Source organism: Lithobates pipiens, unplaced genomic scaffold, assembly GCF_037356315.1.
Source record: "Lithobates pipiens isolate NorthernLeopardFrog02 unplaced genomic scaffold, aLitPip1_a1.2 Scaffold_44, whole genome shotgun sequence".
NCBI lineage: Eukaryota > Metazoa > Chordata > Amphibia > Anura > Ranidae > Lithobates > Lithobates pipiens.
Window position 1 is genome coordinate 4,392,247 of NW_027507870.1, and position 20,583 is coordinate 4,412,829.

Here is a 20,583-nt window from a genome sequence, read left to right on the forward strand (position 1 = left end):
TGCTAGCAGGGAGGTGGGGAGAGTTATACATGTGTGGGGTGCAGTGGCGGCTGGCTCTCAAAAAATTTTTTTTGGGGGGCGCAAACAAACTGGAAAATTAAAAAAAAAATCAATTGCAGCCTCACTGTGCCCCATAAAATGCAGCCTCTGTGCCAGTCATATGCAGCCTCTGTGCCCCATCATATGCAGCCTCTGTGCCAATCATATGCAGCCTCTGTGCCAGTCATTGTTATATCCTCTGAGTTGTGAGAGACACAAGACTCTCATGCAGCCTCTGTGCCCCATCATATGCAGCCTCTGTGCCAGTCATATGCAGCCTCTGTGCCAGTCATATGCAGCCTCTGTGCCCAATCATATGCAGCCTCTGTGCCAATCATATGCAGCCTCTGTGCCAATCATATGCAGCCTCTGTGCCCCATCATATGCAGCCTCTGTGCCCCATCATATGCAGCCTCTGTGCCAATCATATGCAGCCTCTGTGCCAATCATATGCAGCCTCTGTGCCGTATCATATGCAGCCTCTGTGCCAATCATATGCAGCCTCTGTGCCAATCATATGCAGCCTCTGTGCCAATCATATGCAGCCTCTGTGCCCAATCATATGCAGCCTCTGTGCCCCATCATATGCAGCCCCTGTGCCAATCATATGCAGCCTCTGTGCCCCATCATATGCAGCCTCTGTGCCCCATCATATGCAGCCTCTGTGCCCCATCATATGCAGCCTCTGTGTCCCATCATATGCAGCCTCTGTGCCCCATCATATGCAGCCTCTGTGCCCCATCATATGCAGCCTCTGTGCCCCATCATATGCAGCCTCTGTGCCCTATCATATGCAGCCTCTGTGCCCTATCATATGCAGCCTCTGTGCCCTATCATATGCAGCCTCTGTGCCCTATCATATGCAGCCTCTGTGTCAATCATATGCAGCCTATGCCTATCATACAGCCACTGTGCCCATCATATGCAGCCTCTGTGCCCATCATATTCAGCCTGTGCCCATATGTAATGGGGGATGCTTGGGGTCAGATATGTGCTGGGGGGAGCGTTTTGTGAAAGAAGAGGGCCAGTGAAAGGGGGAGGGGTAGATGGGGTAGGATATGTGCTGGGGGGTCCTTTGAGAAGGAAGAGAGATGCAAGGAGAGGTTGCCAGATTTAAAATCCAACCCACACTTCTAGCATATCTTCCTCCTGCTAAAGCCCCCCCCCCCCAGCACATATCCTCCTAACCCCTCGATCACTCCACATATTTTCTACCTTGTCCTCCTTTCCAGCTACTCTCTCCCCCCTCCCTCCTCCATCTACAGAGCATGATAAAAACTTTCTACAGACCTGATATCAGCCCCTCCCTGCTCCCCTCCTCCTCGTGTGTGTACAGAATGGAGAAGGAGGAGGAGGAGAGGAGCTTTGCTACACTGACACTCTGCCGGGTCTGGGGCAGAAGTAAACCTGAACACATCATTTAAAATCCAGACTGTCTGAGAGAAAACCGGTACAGGTGGCAACCCTAGGTTGGGGGGGGGGGTTGTCAATTAATTGTTACTGTTATAGGTATTTTTAGCACAGTCCCCAACACAGTGAAAATTAAGGAAAAAAGTATTCAGGATTATAAAAATGATTTTATCCTATAAAAACATACATGTTGTGTTTTTTTATTTGTAAAGTATTAAAACTTAATCTAATGTTTCTGTACTTTTTCACATCAGTAGATTCTCTGTATGGAAGAATCACCATATAGTGAATGACGTGTGGGATTCTGGAAGATTCCTGAGCTCAAGTTCAAACCCTGGGGGTTGATTTACTAAAACTGGAGAGTGCAGAATCTGGTGCAGCTCTGCATGGGAGCCAATCAGCTTCTAACTTCAGCTTATTCAATTAACCGCTTGCCGACTGTATCTCTAATGACCCGTACACGCGGTCGGATTTTCTGATGGGAAATGTTCGATGGGCGCTTTGTTGTCGTAAATTCCGACCGTGTGTTGGCTGCATCGGACATTTTCCATCAGAATTTCCGACAAACAAAATTTTGAGATCTGGATCACAACAAAATCCGTTGTCGTAAATTCCGATTGTGTGTACACAATTCCGACGCACAAAATTCCACGCATGCTCGGAATTAAGCAGAAGGAGCCACACTGGCTATTGAATTTCATTTTTCTCGGCTCGACGTAAGTGTTGTACGTCACCGCGTTGTTGACGTTCGGAATTTCCGACAACATTTGTGTGACCGTGTGTATGCAAGACAAGTTTGAGCCAACATCCGTCGGAAAAAAACAAGGATTTTGTTGTCGGAATGTGCGATCGTGTGAACGCGGCATAAGATGTATACGGCGGAAAGGCAGCTTTACCACACTGGATCACTTACCTAGTATGTGATTCAGCACTTCCATGTTGGGGGCCCGCAGGCGCACCACTGGCAGCCCACTTCTACTGTGATTGTACACAGCTAGAGCTGGTTGGGGGTACAGCGTCCACCTTTTTTTCCCTGCCAGCATGCTTATTATGCCTGTTTTTATTGATGTTTTTTCCATCGCAAAGGTGTGCAGCCATCCATATCTTCCTCTATTCGTATGCCTGCAGCAGTGACAGGGCGTGCACCCCATGCACAAGCTTGATTTCAGATAACACTCTAGCCGGTTCACAGGATTGCTTTTACTGCACTGGTGGGCAGTCATGTTGGAACAGGAGGAGACCATCCCCAAACTGTCCCCACAAAGTTGGGAGCATGTTGTCCAAAAATGTCTTGTTATGCTGACGCCTTAAGAGTTCCCTTCACTGGAACTAAGGGGGCCAAACCCAACCCCTGAAAAACAACCCCACATCATAATCCCCCCTCCCCCTCCACCAAATGATTTGGACCAGTGCATAAAGCAAGGTCCATGAAGTCATGGATGAGCGAGTTTGGGGTGGAGGAACTTGTCTGGCCTGCACCTCAACCCAACAGAACACCTTTGGGATGAAGACTGCGAGCCAGGCATTCTCGTCCAACATCAGCGCCTGACCTCACAAATGCTCTTCTGGAAGAATGGTCAAACATTCCCATAGACACCCTCCTAAACCTTGTGGACGGCCGTCCCAGAAGAGTTGAAGCTGTTGTAGCTGCAAAGGGCGGGCCAACTCATATTGAACCCTACGGACTAATCCCCCATACACACGATCGGACATTCCGTCTATAAAAATTCATGTTTTTTTTCCGACGGGCGTTGGCTCAAACTTGTCTTTATATACATGGTCACGCAAAGTTGGTCAGAAATTCCAAACGTCAAGAAAGCGGTGACGTACAACACGTATAATGAGCTGAGAAAAATTGAAGTTCAATAGCCAGTGGCGGGTCTTCTGCTTGATACCGAGCATGCGTGGAACTTTGTGCATCGGAATTGTCTACACACGATCGTAATTTACGACAACGGATTTTGTTGTCGGAAAATTTGAGATCCAGATCTCAAATTTTGTGTGACGGAAATTCCGATGGAAAATGTCCGATGGAGCCTACACACAGTCGGAATCTCTGAGAACATGCTCCCATCGAACATTTTCTGTCGGAAAATCTGACCGTGTGCACGCGGCATAAGACTGGGATGCCATTAAAGTTCATGTGTCTGTGAAGACAGGCGTCCCAATACATTTGACAATATAGTGTATTTCGGATTTGTGATGGAAGTACTCGATAAGAGAGAAAAATCCCCCTCCTCACTTCCTCAACCTAATAAACCCCCCACATGCATGCATGCTTTGATGCTGAGGCCTTTGTTCCTCTGCTGTAGATCCTCTTATTCCCCGTACACACGATCGGACTTTCCAACAACAAAACCGTGGATTTTTGTTCGAAGGTTGTTGGCTCCAACTTGTCTTGCATACACACGGTCACACAAATGTTGGCCAACAATTACGAACGTAGTGACGTACAAGACGTACGTGATGTCTCCATTACGAACGCTAGTTTTACAAAACCGAGCGCTTCCGGCTCGTACTTGATTTCTGAGCACGCGTGGACTTTTGTCGCACGGACTTGCGTACACACGATCGGAAAGTTCGCCAACAAAATGTTTGTTGTCGGACTTTACAATCATGTGTACGCAAATTTGAGAACCTGCTAGACAACATTTGTAGGTGGAAAGTCCGTCAACAAATATCCAACGGAGCGTACACGCAGTCGGACTTTCCTCCAACAAGCTCACATCCAACATTTGTTGTCGGAAAATCCGATCGTGTGTACGGAGCATTAGACTTCTATAGGGCAAACTCTCGAGGGCACAGGTGTTTGAGAGATGGTCCCAGGGCCGCTGATAGAAATCATGGGGCCCCGTACAGCTTACCTGACGGGGCCCCCTTCAGCTCCACCCTGGCCCCGCCTTCAGCCCCGCCCTGCCTGTGGCCCCTCCCCAGACCCCACCTTGAAACAAAGTGCAAGTTTGTCTACAAGTGATAGGCATGGGCGGCACTGTCTGCAGCACATTAGGGCATTGACGGCATGGGTGGCACTGTCTGCAGCACATTACGGCATTGGCGGCACTGTCTGCAGCACATTATGGCATTGACGGCATGGGTGGCACTGTCTGCAGCACATTACGGCATTGGCGGCACTGTCTGCAGCACATTATGGCATTGATGGCATGGGTGGCACTGTCTGCAGCACATTACGGCATTGGCGGCACTGTCTGTAGCACATTATGGCATTGACGGCATGGGTGACACTGTCTGTAGCACATTACGGCATTGGTGGCACGGGTGGCACTGTCTCTGCAGGCAGCACATGCGTTATGGGCCATAATGCATGTGCTACCGACAGACAGTGCCGCCAATGCTGTAACGTGCTGCAAACAGTGCCAGCCGTGACACTAATGGCATAACGCATGTGCTACTTGCTGACAGCGCCACCCATGCCACCAATGCCATATTGTGATGCAGACAGTGCCACCCATGCCGCCAATGGCATAATGCCATTGGCAGCATGGGTTGTACTGTCTCTGCAGGTATCACATGCGTTATGACATTAGCGTCATGGGTGGCACTGTCTGCAGCAAAATATGGCATTGGCGGCATGGGTGGCACTGTCTGCAGGCAGCACATGTCTTATGGGCCATAACGCATGTGCTACCTGCAGACAGTGCCACCCATGCCACCAATGACATATTCTGCTGCAGACAGTGCCACCCATGAAGAGGCATTCTTTCGCACCTGAAATAGAGGAAATAGTCCCTCCCCTGCCTCCACCTAGTCTGCGGATAGCTATCTGCACCAAAAAAAAAATTTATATTAATTATTTATCTGCTCAGCTTGCCTGGGCCCCCCTGCTGGCCGGGCCCGGTACAACAGGGCCAGTTGTAATGGCCTATCAGCGGCCCTGGATGGTCCCATACAAGAGTTTATGGATATACTGCACAGCCGAGGGAAGTTTTTATGTGGAAGGGGAGGATTTAAATAATAAAAAAAAAATTTTGATGAATATCGGTGATACCTTTTCCATACTTGTCCAGTTTTGACCTTGTGTCTCTTAGCATTTCCTCCGCTGCTTGTCTTTCAGATGTAGAAGTCTGTACCTCCCACTGGCACTGCAGCAGAGAGCTGTTCAGATCCATAATACCCTGGACTGCCTTCTCCAGCTCCAGACGGGTCTTCTTCAGGTCACTCTCAGTGATAACCAACTTCTTCTTCACCAATTCCAGGAGGTCCTCTCCACTCCTGAGTCTCCGAGTCATACCGTTGTTCATTGTCTCATGATCTGTCAACCTCTTCTGGAAATCAATGGACTGTTGGACATCTGCAACATGTGACACAGACAGACTGACGTAATAAGGCAAAGCAAAGAGGCAAGGCCTTGGAGAAGTTCAGAAACCCAATCGGTCTGTTGGCTCTCTAGAAGTCTGAGGGAGTCTACTGTGCGCACCCAGACATCGGGGCGAAAAAGTCAGCCGTGACATTGCAACGGGCCTTGTTGGTGAATAGTCAGTTCAAAAGAAAGCATACCTACCCACATTTTGAGATGGGAATGTGGGACCCCTACTAGCAAATTTATGTAGGCATAGGACACGCCCCCTGCCACACCCTCTTAAAGGAGAATTCATTAAAAAAAACGTTAATTAAATCCACAAAGGCTTTTTTTTACCACCACTGTTCCTTTATATCTGCTTTTTAAAATTTACAAATACAGCAATTTAGAATTTGGATGAAAGGATTAGCACTGGGAAACACTTTTTGAAAGATAAAAAGTGCATTTTATATACAACTATATGGATCAGACCTAAACGAGGGGCAAATGAGGAGGAAAGAGGGACAGAGGGACATTACTGCAAATCAGCGACAGTCCCACCAAATCAGGGACAGTTGTGAGGTACGGGAATGGGAGAAAAAAGGGGGTAACAAAACTTTGTTTAAATGTTTCCATAACTTTTTTTAAAGGATATGTAGGTCTGTACCATGAGCATCTTTTACCCCCTTCATTTTACCTCCTTCATGACCAGGCCACTTTTTGCTATGCCACACGAGGCGATAGTTTAACCCTTTCATGACTAAGCCTATTTTTGGAATTTGGTGTTTACAAGTTAAAATCCATATTTTTTGCTAGAAAATTACTTGGAACCCCCAAACATTATATATATTTTTTTTAGCAGAGACTCTAGAGAATAAAACGGCGATTGTTGCAATATTTTATGTCACACGGTATTTGCGCAGCGGTGTTTTAAACGTAACTTTTTGGGAAAAGGGACACTTTCATGAATAAAAAAAAAAAAAAACAGTAAAATTAGCCCAATTGCGTAATGTGAAAGATAATGTTACGCCGAGTAAATAGATACCAAACACGCCACACTTTATAATTGCGCGCACTTGTGGATTGACGACAAAGTACGGTACCTAAAAATCGCAATAGGCAACGCTTTAAAAAAATTTTACGGTTACCAAGTTAGCGTTACAGAGGAGGTCTAGTGCTAGAATTATTGCTCTCGCTCTGACGATCGCGGCGATACCTCACATGTGTGATTTGAACACCGTTTACATACGCGGGCGCGACTTCCGTATGCGTTGCTTCGTGAGCTCGCGGGGACGGCGGGCGCTTTAAAAAAAAAATTTTTATTTTTTTTAAAATGACTAAATTGTTTTAAAAAAAAAAAAATGATCACTTTTATTGCTGTCACAAGGAATGTAAACATCCCATGTGACAGTAATAGGTGGTGACAGGTACTCTTTATGGAGGGATCGGGGGTCTAAAAGACCTCCCACCCCTCCTTTACACTTCAGTGTATTCAGATCGCTGAAAACGGCGATTCTGAATACCGGATATTTTTTTAAAACCGGCGCCATTGGCAGCCGAGTAAACGGGAAGTGACGTCATGACGTCGCTTCCGTGTTTACGATGAGGAGACTGGAACGAAGCCGATTACGGCTTCATTCCAGTCCCTGCCCAGCAGCCGAAGGCAGCAGATTTTGAATCGGTGGTCCCGATCGAGCGGGAGCACCGGTAACAGCGGCGGGAGGCGGCGGGAGGGGGGGACGTCCCCTCCCGCTCCTCCGGCATAACAGCCGAGCGGCTTTTAGCCACATCGGTTGTTATGCCTGGATAGCCAATCGCCAGCTGAACAAAACGGTACCGGGATGATGCCTGCAGGTGCGGGCATCATCCCGGTATACCCCCCGGAAGCCGAATACGCACATCTGCGTACACTCGGCGGGAAGGGGTTAACTGGCCATTGATGTAGTTTTCATGCATTTTTTGATGCATTCTTGCTGCATTTTTTAATTTAATTTCAACTGGGAGGTGTGGTTTTTTTTTTGGTGCGTTTTTTTTTTCTTAACTGACCAAATATGCAGCAAAAATGCAGCAAGCAGGATTTTTAACGCTGCTTCAAAAGATATTATGATATTAACCACTTAAGAACCAGGCCTATTTTTCAGACTTGATGTTTACATGTTTAACCACTTTCAGCCCCCTGGCCATTTTGCTGGCTTAAGACCAGACCACTTTGTTTGCGATTCGGCATTGCGTCGCTTTAACTGACAATTGCCCGGTCGTGCGACGTGGCTCCCAAACAAAATTGGCGTTCTTTTTTTCCCACTGATAGAGCTTTCTTTTGCTGCTATTTTATCACCCCTGCGGTTTTTATTTTTTGCGCTATAAACAAAAATAGAGGGACGATTTTGAAAAAAAAAACATATTTTTTTTTACTTTTTTGTTATAACAAATATCCTCCAAAAAATATACAAAAAAATGTTTTTTTTTCCCCACAGTTTAGGCCGATACGTATTCTTCTACATATTTTTGGTAAAAAAAAAAAAAATCGCAATAAGCGATTATTGATTGTTTTGCGCAAAATTTATAGAGTTTACAAAATAGGGGATAGTTTTATGGCACTTTTATTAATCATTTTTTTTTTACTAGTAATGGCGTCGATCAGCGATTTTTATTGTGACTGCGACATTATGGCGGACACATCGGACCTTTTTGACACTTTTTTGGTACCATTGTCATTTATACAGCGATCAGTGCTATACAAATACAGTGAAGGGGGTTAACCAGTGGGTGGCAGTGTAGGGGTTAAGTGTTCCTAGGGGCGTGTTACTAACTGTGGAGGGCTGGGCTTTCTTTTAGTGAGCACTGATCTCTGCTCCAATCACATGGAGCAGAGATCAGAGTCACTTGTTGCTATGCAGAACGGGGAGATGCTGTTTACAACGGCAGCTCCCTGTTCAACCTCCCTGTGAGATGATCGCGGGTATCCCCGCAGCGATCGAATCTGCGGGACCCACGACCGGACTCATGGGGGTCCTGACCGGCATGCGATCGTGCCGCCGACAGCGCGCATGCGATGGCAGGGCAGCATATAGAAATCGATGTACTTATATGCCAATATGCCTGCCCGTGCCATTCTGCCGAGGTACATCGGAAGTGGTTAAAACTGTTTTTTTTTGCAATAAAATTACTTAGGACCCCCAAACATTATATATATATATATATATATATATATATATATATATATATATATATATATATTGTTTTTTTCTAACACCCTAGAGAATAAAATGGCGGTCGTTGCAATACTTTTTTTCACACCGTATTTGCGCAGCGGTCTTACAGGCACACTTAAATTTGGAAAAAATTCACTTTTTTGAATAAAAAAATAAGACAACAGTAAAATTAGAGAAGAGAGGGTTAAGGTGCGCTATGGACGTGAAATATTGATTAAGCCCAATATGTGAGACCTTATAAGCAAGTGACAATTGGCGTGGAAATTAGAGGCTGCCACTACCTAAAATATCCAACCCAAAAGGTTGAAAACCATAGACAAGTATTGAAAGGGGTAGTTTGAAACGTGACATGTTGGGTATCAATTTACTCGTCGTAACATTATCTCTCACACTATAAAAAAAGAATTGGGCTAATTTTACTGTTGACAAGTATTGAAAGGGGTAGTTATGGCGCTCTCTATATTTTTTTAAGCACGATTTACATTGTCATCTGTACATTGCACATAAGGAATTTCATTTTATTTTATTTTATTTTCTTTAGTTTTGTATTATTTATTTTGAAGTTTATTTTTTCATTTTTTATATGAAAGTCACTAGTGAATAATTTAACAATAAGGTATAATTACTAGCAGGTGAGTGTCCTGCAGATACTAAGTAAAAAAAATAAAAATAATAGCAGGAGAGCGCCATAACTACCCCTTTCAATACTTGTCAACAGTAAAATTAGCCCAATTCTTTTTTTATATTGTGAGAGATAATGTTACGACGAGTAAATTGATACCCAACATCACCCAATGTCACGCTTCAAAATTGCGCCCACTCGTGGAATGGCGTCAAACTTTTACCCTCAAAAATCTGCATAGGTGACGTTTAAAAAATTCTACAGGTTGCATGTTTTGCGTTACAGAGGAGTTATAGGGCTAGAATTATTGCTCTCGCTCTACTGATCGCGGTGATGCTTCACATGTGTGGTTTGACTACCGTTTTCGTATGCAGGCACTACTCAGGTATGCGTTCGCTTCTGCGCGTGAGCTCGTCGGGACAAGGGGTTTTAAAAAAAAAAAAGTTGTTTTTCTTATTTATTTTACTTGATTTTATTTATTTTTACACTGTTTTTAAAAAATAAAAAAAAATAGATTGCTTTTATTCCTATTACAAATAATGTAAACATCCCTTGTAATAGAAAAAATCATGACAGGTCCTCTTAAATATGAGATCTGGGGAGTCAAAAAGTCCTCAAATCTCATATTTGGACTAAAATGCAATAAAAAAAAAAAATGTCATTTGAAAAAATGTTCCTTTAAGAGGTATGGGCGGAAGTGACGTTTTGACGTCGCTTCCGCCCTCCTATGGTATAGAGACGAGTGGGGGCCATCTTAGCCTCACTCATCTCCATACCCAGCAACAAGAAGGACCTCATCGCCTCCACCGGGAGGGGGGGTGGCACCTCTCCCGCTGCCGATAAAGGTGATCTTGCGGCGAGCCCGCCGTGGAGACCACCATTATCATAAACACGACCCCCTCCTGTAAAGATGGATATCTTGGTTGTGGCAGCAGCTGCCGTTACCGGGATATCCCTCTTCAAAGTGCCGATGTGTATATACAGGAGGCGCTTGGTAAGTGGTTAAAGAAGAGGTTCCAGCCTAGAAATAAAAAGAAAAATCAGCAGCTACAAATACTGTAGATGCTGACTTTTAATATATGGGCTCTTACCTGTCCAGGGCGCAAGCGATGTCGGCGCCCCAGCCGATCTTTGGATTGCCTCTCAAGCGCTGCTGCCACCGCCATTCCTGGTAAGGATGCTGCACTTTCTAACTGGTCCAGTTAAAAACAGGTACCCGTTCTCCCCCCTCCCCGCTCTCCACTGAAAGGTGCCAGATGTGGCACCAGAGGAGGAAGCAGATAAGCGTAAGTTGCACTTTTGGTTGGAACTCCACTTTAATCTACAACAGTTACAGTTATATAAAAAAAAAAAAAAATATATATATATATATATATATATATATATATATATATATATATTTTTTTTTTTTTAAACGTTAATTTTTGGTGCATCCTAAATTTTCGATTTCGACACCAAAATTTTCATTTCTGTGCACCACTACTATTAGGAGCACTCAGCAGGGGGGGGGACCTGGGGTTGCCACCTGTCCAGGATTGACCCGGACAGCCTGGGTTTTGTACCTTGTGTCCGTGTTGCAGGTGTACTGAAACCCGGACACATTATTCAGACCGGGCTGTGGTTCCCCAAGTAACCGAGATATTCACACACATATCTGTTGCCATCCGGGAGTTGTGGGCGGCTCTCTGAGGGCAGGTTCGGCATCACTGTGGAGGGGTGGGGCAATGATGTCAGCAAGAACAATCTGGCCACACCCACTGTACACTATGTGTACCGCATTACTACTCTCCTTGGGGCACCCAAAGGTGTTCCAGGCCCAAGTGATGGGGTTTGGCTTGAAGAAAAGGTGGCAACCCTGGAGGGACCAGGAGAGCCGGCAGGGGGACCCACAGGAAGAAGATCGGGGCTTCCTTGTCCAAAACCATTACACAGGGCAGGTAAGTATAACATGTTTGTTTGTGATGCTTTTCCTTAAAATGGCTTTAAAAATGTTGGGAATTACTTACATACAACAGTCAAGCCGATGAGGGCCACCAACGAAACCAGACAGAGCAGCAGGAGGACCAGAGAAAGGTGCGGAGACCACTTCTGGAGGCCTAAGATACAAGAAGAAAGCCATTACTTCCCAGACCATCAGAAGACCTTCATCAGATATAAGAGGTCATTCGTTCACAGAGAAGGTAGGTTGTACATATTTTTCTGACTCTAATCCCTCTTAAATATCCATCTGCACACCAGTCACGAAAAAGACTTACCGAAGTAATGTGGCCACCAATAAAGATACATAGGCTGATCTTTTCTGGTGGATCAGACCCAGTGTCCACCGTCTGCTCCATATTCCCACCAGTCTCCTCTCATTCCAAGTCTGACATGGCGGTAGGAAAATAAATCCAAAACACAATGATGCTGTGTGGGGCCACTACCTGTATGGTGGTTTGATATACAGATGGGGTCACTGTATGTTTGTTGGCCTGTTCTAAACATAGCACTGGGTCTAATGATGGTGGCAATTGCTCATATGAGGCGCAGGTGGCGCTGCCCCCCAATCCATGCGCCCAGCCTCTAATCTCTATGCAGGGCGCCGGACACATTAATTTTAATGGGGTTTTTTGTTTGGTTTTGTTTTTTGAAGCACATGAGTAGAGTCTGAGGCTCTAACTGGCTTCAAAAATGGTGCGCCCGGGGCGCAGAGCTCTATGCCCCAAGCCCACCCAGTTGTATGACATTAGAGAATTAATATTCACTAATGTCTTCCTGCTTCTCCTTCCGGCCAATCAAGAAGCGGGTCCTGAGACCCAATTGGCCGGGAGTCCTAAGACCCAATTGGCCACGAGCTCTAAGTCCTGATTGGCCCGGGAGGAGAAGTGACCGATGTGACTCGGAGACGCAGGGGGGAAGCTGTCAAAGCCGCGACCTGGATGGGGTAAGTGCGGGCGAAGAGGCAATGGGGTGGTGGTGGGTTTGGAGGGGGTAGCTTGGCCGCCCCCCTCCCAAGAAAATTGAGCGCCAGCCACCACTAATGAAGACAGCAGAACATTACGAAGACAGTAGAACATTACGAAGACAGCAGAACATTACGAAGACAGTAGAACATTACGAAGACAGCAGAACATTATGAAGACAGCAGAACATTATGAAGACAGTAGAACATTATGAAGACAGCAGAACATTATGAAGACAGTAGAACATTACGAAGACAGCAGAACATTACGAAGACAGTAGAACATTACGAAGACAGCAGAACATTACGAAGACAGTAGAACATTATGAAGACAGCAGAACATTACGAAGACAGTAGAACATTATGAAGACAGCAGAACATTATGAAGACAGTAGAACATTACGAAGACAGTAGAACATTACGAAGACAGAACATTACGAAGACAGTAGAACATTATGAAGACAGCAGAACATTACGAAGACAGTAGAACATTATGAAGACAGTAGAACATTATGAAGACAGTAAAACATTATGAAGACAGCAGAACATTACGAAGACAGTAGAACATTATGAAGACAGCAGAACATTACGAAAACAGTAGAACATTACGAAGACAGTAGAACATTACAAAGACAGTAAAACATTATGAAGACAGCAGAACATTACGAAGACAGTAGAACATTATGAAGACAGCAGAACATTACGAAGACAGTAGAACATTATGAAGACAGTAGAACATTATGAAGGCAGCAGAACATTATGACGCAGCTACTTGCCAAACTGTCTTTTTTAGGGCTTTATTGACTGTTTTATCCAAAGAACGTTCAGTTTCAATAGAAAGTAGGCTACGCTTCTAGGGGTATTCAGCATTTCTTTTTTTTACTGCTAAAAAAGCAACTAAAAATGCTTCATTCAACCTCCTGGCTCACTCCAGCAGCTCTGGTCCTCGGGGTTAGTGCCAATGTCTGTTTCTCCTCAGACTTCTCAAGCACTGTGCACACATACATACCCCTGGCTGCACCCTTGCAGTCACATAAACCCCTCGGGAGGGTGAAGCCCTGAACACTAGTCAGCTCCCCCTACCATAAGGACTGTGCACCAAAATGTGAACCCAGGAGGCTTCATCACACCCAATATTCTGCAAAGCTGCTGAGCGCCAGGACTCTCCCTGGAAAGGTTTTACCAAATCTGGAGAAAAGTGCTCAAAACAACACCCCAGAGCCCCTCAACTTACAATGGGGGAGGACAGAGGGTGACACCAAATCACCACAGTAAACAAGTTGTAGTGACCCGAAACTGCCATTAGATATCAGCATACTAAAAAATAATAATAACCTGATGCAGGACAATAAAATGTAGACAAATTCCATAACAGTGTGACGGAACTCTGAGGTTGCTGAACTTGCCTTTTAAAGTGGTTGTAAACCCTTACAAACCACTTTGACCTACAGGTAAGCCTAGATTAAGGCTTACCTGTAGGTCCAAGAAATATCTCCCAAACCTATACGGTTTAGGAAATATTTACAAAAAGACTGGCACCGCTGTCTACGGCACATGCGTAGTAGACAGCGGCACGCAGGCCCACTGAGCATGCCGCTGCTAACGGCAATATGCCGTAAGTGCCAGCTCCCGTGTGCATGCACAGGAGTGATGTCATTTCTGCTCCGGCGCTGTGAGCTGTGACTATTTTTCAGAAATAAAAAAATGATAAGTGTCATGTGCGTATATATTCACCCCCTTTGTTATGAAGCCCATAAAAAGCTCTGGTGGAACCAATTACCTTCAGGAGTCACATAACTAGTGAAATGATGTCCACCTGTGTGCAATCTAAGTGTTATATGATCTGTCATTACATAGACACACGTTTTTGAAGGGCCCAGAGGCTGCAACACCTAAGCAAGAGGCACCACTAGCCAAACACTGCCATGAAGACCAAGGAACTCTCCAAACAAGTAAGGGACAATGTTGTTGAGAAGTACAAGTCAGGGTTGGGTTATAAAAAAATATCCAAATCTTTGATCACTAGGAGCACCATCAAATTTATCATAACCAAATGGAAAGAACATGGCAGAACAGCAAACCTGCCAAGAGATGGCCGCACACCAAAACTCATGGACTGGGCAAGGAGGGCATTAATCAGAGAGGCAGCACAGAGACCTAAGGTAACCCTGGAGGAGCTGCAGAGTTCCACAGAAGAGACTGGAGTATCTCTACATAGGACCACAATAAGCTGTACGCTCCATAGAGTTGGGCTTTACGGCAGAGTGGCCAGAAGAAAGACATTACTTTCATCAAAAAAACAAACTGGCACGTTTTGAGTTTGCGAAAGGGCATGTGAGAGACTCCCAAAATGTATAGAGGAAGGTTCTCTGCTCTGATGAGACTGAAATTGAACTTTTTGGCCATCAAAGAAAACGCTATGTCTGGTGCAAACCCAACACATCACATCACCCAAAGAACATGAAACATGGTGGTGGCAGCGTCATGCTTTGGGGATGTTTTTCAGCAGTCAGGACTGGGAAACTGGTCAGAGTTGAGGGAAAGATGGATGGTGCTAAATACAGGGATATTTTTGAGCAAAACCTGTAGCACTCTGTGTGTGATTTGAGGCTAGGATGGAGGTTCACCTTCCAGCAGGACAATGACCCTAAACACACGGCTAAAGCAACACTTGAGTGGTTTAAGGGGAAACATGGAAATGTGTCTGAATGGCCTAGTTAAAGCCCAGACCTCAATCCAAAAGAAAATCTGTGGTCAGACTTAAAGTTTGCTGTTCCCAATTGCAAACCATCCAACTTGAAGGAGCTGGAGAAGTTTTGCAAGGAGGAATGGGCAAAAACTCCAGTGGTAAGATGTAGCAAGCTCATAGAGAATTATCCAAAGTGACTTGGAGCTCTGATAGCCGCAACAGGTTTCTCTACAAAGGATTGACTTTAGGGGGGTGAATAGTTGTGCACATTGACTTTTTCTGTTATTTTGTCCTATTTTTGTTGTTTGCTTCACAATAAAAAAAAGTTGTGGGTATCATATGTAAATTAAATTATGCAAATCCTCAAACAATCCATGTTAATTCCAGTTTGTGAGGCAACAAAACACAAAAAAAATGTCAAGGTGGATGAATACTTTTGCAAGGCACTGTAATAGACGAGGTTGAAAAAAGACACAAGTCCACCAAGTCTAAAGAATTAAGAATTAAAATGATGAATTGGATGTGAGGAAGAGGGTCCTCCCTCGAAACACGTCAGCCACCCTGCAATAACCTCTGGTCCTCCGACATCTTCAGTTCCAGCTATAGACCTAAGAGACATCATTCACTATTGCTGTTGCTTCAATATGCTTGTATACCACGTTTCTATGTGAGTACAACCATTACTGTTTAATTTTATTAAAATTATTTTTGGTAATGCACAAGGTCGCTGTGCCCTCCCTTCTTTTTTTTTATATGTTTCAGTCCCAAGGACACCCACTGTTTTGAGGGAGGGCAGCAAGACCATTGACATTCCATACAAAAGGGTTGACTGCACCACACACCCCTAGACCCGGCACCAAAGCACAGGAGAATTATTTTGTGGATTCTGGAGGCCAACAATGGCAGCCCCTGTACTGTCTACATGATGAAGTTACTTTAAAAGTCCAGAGATCCCTACACACTAATCCTGCAGAAGAACCCTAATGGGGCGTACACACGACTGGACTTTTCGACGGACTAGGTCTTCCTGACAGACTTTTGGCGGAGGTCCGACAGACTTTCTGAACTAAACGGACTTGGCCACACATGACCGGACTAAGTCTGTTCGAAAGTCCGTTCGTTTTGAACGTGATGACGTAAACGGGACTAAACAAGGAAGTTCTATAGCCAGTAGCCAATAGCTTCCCTTGCGTCGTATCTGGTCCGTTGGATCAGCATACAGACGAACAGTTTTCCAGATTTTTAGTCTGTCGGACTTGAGTCCGTCTGATAGATTTGAAACATTTTTTTATTTCTAGGTCCGTCTGACTTTTGGGAAAAAAAAGTCAGCTGGAGCCCACACACGATCGAATGGTCCGCTGGACCAAGTCTGCCGGAAAGTCCGATCGTGTGTACGCGGCATTAGACTGGGTTCTCTTCTGACTCTGATCTATGAAAGATGCACTGCAGCCATCAGGGCTCTGAGATCTTGATGGATCTGGTGGAGGGAATTTTTACTTCGGATTTTGCTTCAGTCTCATTGTAGCGCTGGCTCCTGAAGAGCATGCGCTATGTGTTTTTGCTCTATTTAAAATTCCTAAAACCGCAGTTTGGTTTTAGGATCAATTACACTAAATTGTGGTTTCAGTGCCAGTCTTGCTGGATTGTACTGGGTTCTGCTTGGCCACGGGTGTCGCTGTTACTTCTGGCAAGTGTGAGAACACAGTTTAGCTAGGCGCATTGAGTGCCATTCTTCTCGGAACCAGCCCAGTGGGAGTGTTATTCTGCTGTGCATTCTGGGAGAAGGTACTTAAGGTACTGACATCGCGTGCTTCTGGGTTCCAGTCAAGGAAATTTTTCTGTCTGTTTGGTCCTGGTCCTCCTGACCAGCCCCCATGGCCCTCATGGCCTGGGGTGCGGATCCATCCATTTTTGAGTCTCGGGGCTGGCTAGCCCGAGACAAAGTAAATGGAAGGAGGATCCAAAGGTGGTCCGGGGCCGTCTCAACTGTGGAGAGGCCCAGCAACTGAGGAAGCAACCAGGGGAGGACTCTTCGGGAGAAGGTCATGCATAAGGCTTAGTTGAAAGACGCCAAGTAAATCTGTACTGATGAGGTATCACCGGACCAGCTGCAAGATATTGGTACCATATGAAGGTTCTCTAAATTTGTCTACATCCTTCAGTAACAACAAATGTTCTACAACAAGTCTGTGGCAGAGAGTTTATATTCTCAAGTGTTCTACAACAAGTCTGTGGCAGAGACTTTACTTTTCAATTGTTCCATATGCAAGTCTGTGGAAGAGGCTTTGCGCTACTTAAGCACTCTATCGGCTGCTAGGCCTGGTGAGAGAGGGTCTATCTGGTAGGGGTAAGAATCCAGTTGTGAGTGGCAATTCTCTGGATTTCTATTGTAAGAGACTTCCTACTTTCAGCAGTTCCAAGAGTACCTGAACTTCCAACCTAAACCTCTTTTATTGAGAGACTGTGTTTTGTCTACCTGTTCTTGTGAATAAAAATCCCAAAAGCTGATCCAGTGTCAGTTTCTGCAGTTCTTTGGGCCATCTACCTTGGGAAACCCCTACACGCACACGGGGTCAAGAAGGTAACGGTAAGCCCAACAAAACCAGCCGCTCCTTCGGGGGTCAGTGCTACATGTGGGGGCTCGTCTGGGATTTACCGTTACCACTCTTAACGAAAGAACTTTACACGTGGTAACTACAGGGTAGAGGGTTGGATTTTTTTTTTGGACTGCGCCATTTTGTGAGCAAAGTGATTGTCATCCACTGTTGGCGCACAAGCTGTGGGCGGAGTTGGAAAAAGCCCGCAAGTTGCATGACCGGAGGAGCCAGTGGGAGGATCCTGCCTTTCTCTTTTCTCTGCACGAGGCACCGCGGAGAGTGTCGCAGGAGAGAGAGGAGGGAGTTTGTGCTTTGTTACGGAAGCAGAAGAGAAAGAAATGTTTTGAGTTCCGGGAATGTCGTCCACCATGGGACCCAGAATGTTGTCTGTGGGAACCTCAGACAATCCAGTTGTGAGTGGTAATTCTCTGGATTTCTATTGTAAGCCCCTGTACACACGGTTGGAGATTTCAACAACCAAATCCGTCGGATTTTGCCCGTCGGATTTTGTCCATCGGATCTTGTCCGAAACTGTTGCATACACACGGTCGGACAAAGTTGTCGAAAAATCCGATCTTTCAGAACGTGATGACGTAATTTCGTTACGATGGGACTACGTTCAGGCTAGTAGCCAATAGCTTTGATGTAGGAATTTGATCTGAGCATGCGTGGCACTTTGTCCGATCGAAATTCTCTACACATGATCGGAGTATGTCCGATCGGCCCAGTTGGTCGGGAAATATTTCCAACATGTTGGAAAATTGGGTCCGACGGATATTCTGACGGAATCAGTCCGATGCAGACCACACACAGTCGGATTATCCGACGACACGGTCTGATAGGACACATTCCGACAGATTCTCCGACCGTGTGTACAAGGGCTAAGAGACTTCCTATTTTCAGCAGTTTCAAGAGTACCTGAACTTCCAACCTAACCCTCTATCTTTTATTGAGAGACTGTGTTTTGTCTACCCGTTCTTGTGAATAAAAATCCCAAAAGTGGATCCAGTGTCAGTTTCTGCAGTTCTTTGGGCCATCTATCTCGGGAAACCCCTAGACCAGGGGTAGGGAACCTTGGCTCTACAGCTGTTTTGAAACTACAAGTCCCATGAGACATTGCAAGACCCTAACAATCACAGGCATGACTACTAGAGGCAGTGGCATGATGGGATTTGTAGTTTCAAAATGGCTGGAGAGCGGAGGTTCCCTACCCCTGCCCTAGATGCACACGAGGTCAAGAAGGTAACGGTAAGCCCAACAAAACCAGCAGCTCCTTCGGGAGTCAGTGCTACATCATTTTATAGGACTCTGTTGGAAAATGTATTTTTTCCTCAAAATAAACCTTTGTCTAAACAGACCGCGACTTCCTCTGTGATTTCCACCACACGTATCACACGGCCTGGCAAATCCTTTTGCAATGACTAAACTTAAAGAAACCCTTATTCTCAGACAGGGAAGTGCTAAATATTATCCTTCAATGAGGGGAACAAAAATAAAATAAAACCATTCGTATGATTACACTATGATCATATGTACACAGTGTTGTATTTCGGTTTTGTGCTGACCTAGGGAAGACTAAAGTTGGGCCGCCCGCCCCCCCTCCCATTTAAATTTTTCCCACCCCCAGCCTACGGTATACCGTTCTTGTCTCGGGGTCAGATGGGGAAGCTGCAGCCATTCACAGTGAGGAGCTGTGGCTTCCTCATCAGATCCTGAGACCAAGTGCCACATGTAAGTGCCACACATATGTGGGTCAACTGCTGTTTGCATGCGCGCAGGACTGATGCGCGCGCTCACCTTTGCGCGTGAGCACGGGGGGATGGGGGGTACTTTAACTGTTTTCTTTAATCATCATTTATTTTATTTTCTTACACTGTTGTTTTAAAGTTTTTCTTTGTCACTTTTATTGCTGTCACAAGAAATGTAAACATCCTAATAAGCATGTGACAGGTACCCTTTATGGAGAGTTCAGGGGTCTATAAGACCCCAAATCCATCCGCTGTTCTCAAAAGCATTCAAAACACCAAGATTGCCATTTTTGAAAACTTTTGAATATTTGAAAATGGCACCAATGACAACAGGTTTCCGGCTTTGTTCAGGTCTCCGGTCGGTAGATCGGCTCTTCAGTGGGACAGGAGAGTCCTAGCAACCTGCGGAAGCCAGTGGGAGGGGTAGGATTTCCCCTTTTGCTGCGTGAAAATGCAATCCATGGGCTAGTTAGCCACTCCGATTGCTCTTAGAGAGCCAACCAACGTATGGGTCATTACTGAACGGCAAGTGGATACGAATTCAGACAGGTCAGGGATAAAGTTGTGGAGAAGTATAAAGCAGGGTTAGGTTATGAAAATATATCCCAAGCTTTGAACATCTCAATCCATCATCGGAAAATGGAAAGAGTATGGGCACAACTGCAAACCTACCAAGACATGGCCGTCCACCTAAACTGACCGGGCCGGGCAAGGAGAGCATTCATTCGAGAAGAGCCAAGGGGTCCATGGTAACTCTGGAGGAGCTGCAGAGATCCACAGCTCAGGGGGGAGAATCTGTCCACAGGGAAATGGGTTTTCAGGTGGGAAAATCTGCCCTTTGTGGAAGAGTGACAAGAAGAAAGACATTGGTGAAAGAAAGTCAAAAGAAGTCCTGTTTTCAGTTTGTGAGAAGCCATGTGGGGGAGGGGGCAGCAAACATGTGCAAGAAGGTGATCTGGTCAGATGAGACCAAAATTGAACTTTTTGGCCAAAAAGCTAAAACGCTATGTGTGCGGGAAAACTAACAC

The 20,583-nt window shown here is 45.4% G+C and overlaps 1 protein-coding gene across 1 annotated transcript in view; it reads right to left on the reverse strand.

Moving 5' to 3' along the window:
- The window catches only part of LOC143956908 (uncharacterized), a 58,187-nt gene that overhangs the window by 19,777 nt on the left and 17,827 nt on the right, over nucleotides 1-20,583 (reverse strand). The window contains exons 3-4 of the mRNA XM_077467079.1: nucleotides 11,587-11,676; nucleotides 5,456-5,758 (exon numbers count right to left, since the gene is read on the reverse strand). Coding sequence (XP_077323205.1) covers nucleotides 5,456-5,758; nucleotides 11,587-11,676 — 393 coding nt within the window. The remainder of the gene's footprint in view (nucleotides 1-5,455; nucleotides 5,759-11,586; nucleotides 11,677-20,583) is intronic.